The sequence below is a fragment of the Pterocles gutturalis genome, unplaced genomic scaffold (genome assembly GCF_000699245.1).
Source record: "Pterocles gutturalis isolate BGI_N339 unplaced genomic scaffold, ASM69924v1 scaffold41278, whole genome shotgun sequence".
Classification (NCBI taxonomy): domain Eukaryota; kingdom Metazoa; phylum Chordata; class Aves; order Pterocliformes; family Pteroclidae; genus Pterocles; species Pterocles gutturalis.
Window position 1 is genome coordinate 29,667 of NW_010121973.1, and position 6,099 is coordinate 35,765.

Here is a 6,099-nt window from a genome sequence, read left to right on the forward strand (position 1 = left end):
TAATATGACACGTAGCATGTAAGACCTTAGTACTTTTCCCATCCTGTTTGTTTACTGAAGACATGGAAGAACTGTTGTTTTAGTAACTAGGTATCTGATGGTATGAAATTGAAAGAGTTGAGCTTGCTCTCTTCCTCCCTGTATTTGAAGCCTGACTGCTAGATTTGGCCATAGGTTGCAAGTGTGTTCTGCTATTGAGTATCATCAACATAGACTTCCAAGGCACTGGAGTAGCACTGATGTACAGCAAGTAAGATTATGTGTCTGTACTTCCCTTCAGGTCATTAGAACATTACCAGCTTAATTTCTCATTATTTTATGGCTTGTGTACCAAAATTTGGACTTGGGGGTTGACCAGGCTGTAAGACACGAAAAAAAAAAAAAATTCTGTCTCAAGGAAGGAGTGCTCTTTAAATGTAGTAGATTGATAGTAAGTTCACCACATTAGTAACTGCAAGTTAACACTACGATGTTGGCATGCAATATTTCATACACTGTCAGGCAGCCCACATGCAGGAGTTTCAGAAGGCTTAATGGGCTTCTGTGTGTTCCAGCGGAGGAAGTTTCCTGGCAAAAGTCCTGATCTCTGTGGTGGTTTTGAAAAGGACTAGAGCATGCTGCGGTAAAATCCCTGAAGTCTGAAGTGAGGCAGACCTCTCGTCTCCAGATTGCTGTTTCAGAGTCTCTGCAGGCACGTCTCTCTTGGGTCACAGCTGGGTTTTCTCTGCAGCTATCAGAGCTGGAAATTTGTCATGGAAGTACGTGCTAGCCTCTAGCTGCAGGTCTCATTCTGGGGAAGGTATGCATAGACTTATATACATGTCAACATGTGTACAAGACATACAGAATTACAAAATGGTGCAACTGAAGGTGAAGGATAAAATAAAGATGTTAAAAGCTTGATGACATACAGGTACTTACCTACAGATGCATCTCAAAGTATAGTACAGTAAGAAATCCCAGTAGACTTATGAACAGTGCTTTATCTCTGACTTTTTTGCCCTTCCAGGGACAATCTCAACCAATGGGAGAAAGTAACAAGAGGTGAGGAACCCTCTATATGGATTTCCTCCCAGTCTCTTGCTCCTGGGACCTCAGATTCACTTCCTGTGAAGATCGATGACTGAACAGCAACAACAGATTGCTTTAACCCGAAAAGCATCCATTCTTGTTTGGGGGGGTGGTTTTTTGTTTTGTTTTGTTTCTATTTAAAAAAAAAAAAAAAAAAGGAAAAAGAAAAGCTACAACATGCTAACTGAGAAGCAGATCTGCCTAGGAAGGTAACACCCATGGTGTCACCTCAGCTAAATGACTCTGACAGCCAATCTCCTGACCTACACCAGTGACACAAGGTGAACAGAGGGAAAACGACAACCCAGATGTTTTGGAATCAACTGTCATAAGAGAACTTTCCACTTGTGAATATAAAAGACTGGCCTTATCTCATGGGCTACATTGCTGAGGCCTTAATTTAAAACTGATGGGGGGTGGTGAAGTCTTAGGGAGTACTTCTAAATTGTATCTTTCTAGTAAGGGTTTCAATGGTACTTTTATTATACCATACCGTGGCCGGCTTTAACACCAGTGTCACTTGGGAGTTCTTGGCTATAAATAGAACAATATACCCATCGCTATTGTGAGTGTTTATGTGTGATCTACTTGTAATCAGTTTGAACTCCAGCAGAATCCTTGGAGACGATAATTCATTCTTAGGTTATGGTGAATTCTTTTCCTGCAAACTGAAAGAAAGGCAACATTCAGGTTCAAGTTTTAAAGTACTTCATTAAGCATCATGATGCAAATTGTCTGTCACTCACAAGGCAAACGTTGAAAGAACTGGTGATAGTGCTTTGTTCTTCAGAATGATTTATAAACCTAGACAACTCCTCCCTTAAAACACTGGAAGTACTGGAAATTTATCTCTGATATGAACGACAGTTTCAAGTTGGAGGTTTTTGTATCCATAGTGACAGAAGTATCAGATTAAAATTTAAATGTGACACCTTGCCTAGCTCACAATTAAGTAAAGTCATAATTTTTATTTCTACCTGCTGAGTTGTATTTTAAAAAGATATTAGAGACAAACATGAAGCTATCTGCTGGGAACAAAAGCTTTGTCAGAAGAGTGAAGTCTGAGAAGAGTGATTGTGGTACCATCACAATAAATCAAAAATGGTTTAGTATTGACTAGCTTTTGTGTTGCACAGTAACACTGCATGTCTTCTACCTGCTCTTTCCCCCCATCCCAGGATGGATGAAATTAGGAAATTTCTCCATTTGTCTGTTCATTTTTTTTCCTTAGTTCAGCAAAATTTCCAGGCTTAGAACTGCCTTTTTTAGTGAAAGAATAGCTGACTGAAGAAAAATACTCTAAAATATTGTGTTTACAGTTCTGTGCTGACTTAGGCTTCAGCCTTACAAACTTCTGCGCAGACTTTAAGACCTTACATTTAATGCCACTCTTTTAAATTTAGTGCCATTGTACAGGGTATGTTTCAACAACACTTAATTTGCCTTCATCTTTCACTTAAAAATAATGTGAAAAAAGTCTTCTTAGGGATCCACACAGTAGGTTAAAGACACAGTCTTTGCAAACCTTTCACATAAAGCCTATACTGCATTAAATGCATTGTCACAGATAATGCTCTTGTAGTGGTTCCACGATAACATGGCTGTTTGTGTGACTTGAAGATAGAACACAGCTTCTCTTTTTCCATCTCATGTCTGTTGAGCTGTATTGCTCTAATAAGCATTCCATCTTATGGGTTTCATGGAAATGACTTGGACTCTTGAGTTTTGCCTTCTGTTATGGTCGAGCACGTACCAGTATCTCTACATCTGTACAGTATGTGATACATAATCACATAATGTTTAAATGCTCCTGAGCCTTTGGAGTACACAGATGTCCCAGAGGTTGAGAATTCAATATGAAGTTCTCTCATTTGTATGATACAGGTTACCTAGCAGCAGCCCCATCATTTTTTTTCAGTTTGCTTTGCAAATTTTAAATGCAGAAATTCATTGTTAACCACAGCAAACTATTTTGGAATAATAAAAAAAAAAAAGTTAAGAAACAATGACACCAGAGTAGAATGAATAGTATTTCATGCTGTGTCCTCTACTTTACTCCTTAACAGTTCTAACTAAATCTTATAGATGCATCCTTTCATCCGCTACTTGAAACACAATCCACGGTTCCTAATATTTACATGAAAATGATCCAAATCTATGGTGACCACAAAAATACTCTGAAATTCAGATACCCTAACAGCTGGGTGGAACATTTTTCCTTCATGGGTTAAGTATATTTGCTGTTATTCTCCATCTTTGAGTGCTGATCTTACAAGCATTGCAAAAATATTCCTTGGCACACTGTGTCTGTGTTATGGAAAGCTTTTAATTCATCCTCTACTCATTGACAGTAAAGATAACTTCACTAGTTCTGTTACTTCCCATTCAAAATATTTGGCAGCATCAGATAATATTTTATGTTTTGAAGTTTTTAAGTACTGATACAGAACATGCATCCCTAACAAGTTTTTCAAATTGGCAACAAGTTGTTCTATTAATGTCTTGAGTCAATCAGGTGCTGATTCTAATATAGAACTATCTAAACAACATAAAGTACATGGTTGCTACAGAATTATGTCCATTAGAGTTAAAAATATTGGCTCCAGTGTTTGTGGTTTGGTTTGCTTTCCTGGTGCGTAAAAGGAGAAAGATCATGATAAAATGTTTCTCTTTGTTAGCACCTAGACAAACAAAAATAGCCACAATGGGCTGTATTTTCTGAGCAAATTTAGTCTGTCTTAGCATTGACAGAGTGCAGATTTAGATGTGGTTTTTTTTGTTGTTTGTTGTTTTTTTTTTTTTAAGAAACAAACTTACACCTGCACTTCCAAAGTCAAAACCACCGAAAATTAAGACTTTGAAGCTGCATTTGAATTTCATGGCTCAAGTACGTGTTGAGATTTCATTGTTCAGAATTCTGGACTTGGACTCACAAATAGAGCAGTAAGACATCTAGATCTGCAAGACATCTGGCTCATTAAGGTAAACTGCCGAAAGCCATTCTTCCTTGCATTTTTACCCTGATAAAACTGATCTTTCCCAAGATCAGTAAGAATGTCTAAAAAAAGGTAACAGATTTCTCCTTCATAGAAGTGTTAGACTTTATACTCCCAGAATTGCATTATTTTTGTTAATAATTTCAATTGCTTTTCCCTTCTAAGCCCGGTAAAGCTAAAAGGACTGTTTGGAGCCGTATCTGAGCATTTCTAATGTGTTGTGAAATGGTGCCTGAAAGGTATGCACTGGGAGGAATAGTTGACATAGCCTGATACACATCTGCGATGTTGCATATTTTATTACAGCACTGACAGAAACTCCGCTGTTGTAATTAATCTATGAATTTTGTACAGTAGTACAATATTCTGCTATAACGGCTTAACTCATGGCAGTATTTTTTTTATAGGTCGCCATTTATCACATTAGAGAAATGCAATGCAGTTTTTGAGTTGGAGTATATGATAAAACATTTACATTGGAAGGGACATGAAGCGCAGAAATTGTCTTTTTATTGGCACAGACTTTTTTTCATGTGTTTAAACTTCGAAGGGTGTGATCAGTTTGCTGTGACTGCATTTAGAGCATTTAGTGTTAAAATTGTAGGGATAGCAAATAGCGCTATTCTTGTTAAAAAGTAGAGGTTGTTAGATGATCAAAACAATTATGACCCCCTTGAAATAATGCATTTGCCTCAAACACTGTGATATAGGAAGAGTTCTGTGAAGTGGAGCAATTAATTTTGTTCATTTGAAACACAGAGAAGGCTTTCTGCACACTACCGCAAGGAAGTTCATGTTCAGACTTTAGGTTCCATATCCCGATCTAGCAAAGGCACATCATAACTCTTATTTTGCTTTCTGACCAAAAACTGTGCTCGATTGTAATACGGGTGTATACTCTGTCAAAAAACCTAAAATAATGGACTGCTTTCTAGGGTAGGTCAAACTGATTTGTAGAGTAGATTCATATGTATTCAAAATTCAGGTTGGGCTGTTATGTGAAGAAGAACGAACTTCAAGGTTAACAACATTCAACTTTACTACATTTAGTGAGCTGAAAAGTTTGTTTTATATATATATATTTACACATACATATATATATATAAGATACATATAAACTGTCTTTGTAAAAAAAAAGCAAAACAAAAAATATGCAAGTGCAATAATTTAAAGAGGTCTTAACTTTGCATTTATAAATTATAAATACTGTACATGGTGTGTAATTTTTTTCATGTATTCATTTGCAGTCTTTGTATTTAAAAAACAAACCTAAACCTTTACTATTATGTTTGTACAATAGAACAGTAAGCATTTATTATGATATAGTTAAGTTGTAAATAAATTCACAACCCAAACAGCCAGTACATATGCATATATGGGTGTCCTATTGTGAAACCTGTTTTTGCTTTTACTGCTGGCTTTAGCACAGCAAGACTACTTCTGTGGATATGTAATTATACATATAAATATATGTATGATACATAAAATATATTTAGAAATGTTCATAATTTTAATGGCTATATCTATACATATACTTTGGTGTGAATATTACTGAATACAGAGTTTTTTTAATATTATTTTTTATGTTTATTTTTGCTATTATTGGGAGTGGAAGTGACGGATGGGAAGCGTGTGTGCGTACATCTGTGTTCCATACCACAAGGAACCCACAGGAGATATGCAATCCAAGGGTAATGCAGTACCTCATGCACGGATGTGCTTCAAAGATCTGTTGCACTGATCAGTTAAACAGAGGATTCGCCATTTATAGGTCTCAGAGCGGCCTTGTGTCTTTACGACCGTGCGTGACCCTTCCATTTTCAGAGAAAGATGTTGAGCCTGCGATCGAGAGTTCACCCTGGGCTCTGTCTCTGCTTCTCAGCATGGGCTCCAAACGTTCCCCATCTCCTTCCTTGCTGAAGGAACTCAGCATTGCTAGGACAACTTGGCCAGAAAGAGATTTCCAGGACAACTGTTTTGGTTTAACTACTGCATACAGTTGTCAAAAACAAATTTTACAAACTACGCCTGG

At 37.0% G+C, this 6,099-nt stretch overlaps 1 protein-coding gene across 1 annotated transcript in view; it reads left to right on the forward strand.

Annotated features, from left to right (window-relative positions):
* Nucleotides 1-1,733, forward strand: part of PDE10A (phosphodiesterase 10A) — a gene marked incomplete at its 5' end in the record, with an annotated part of 29,580 nt that extends 27,847 nt beyond the window's left edge. The window contains one exon of the mRNA XM_010077390.1: nt 1,010-1,733. Within this exon, the coding sequence (XP_010075692.1) occupies nt 1,010-1,127 (118 nt within the window). The remainder of the gene's footprint in view (nt 1-1,009) is intronic.
* Between the last annotated feature and the right edge of the window lie 4,366 nt (nt 1,734-6,099).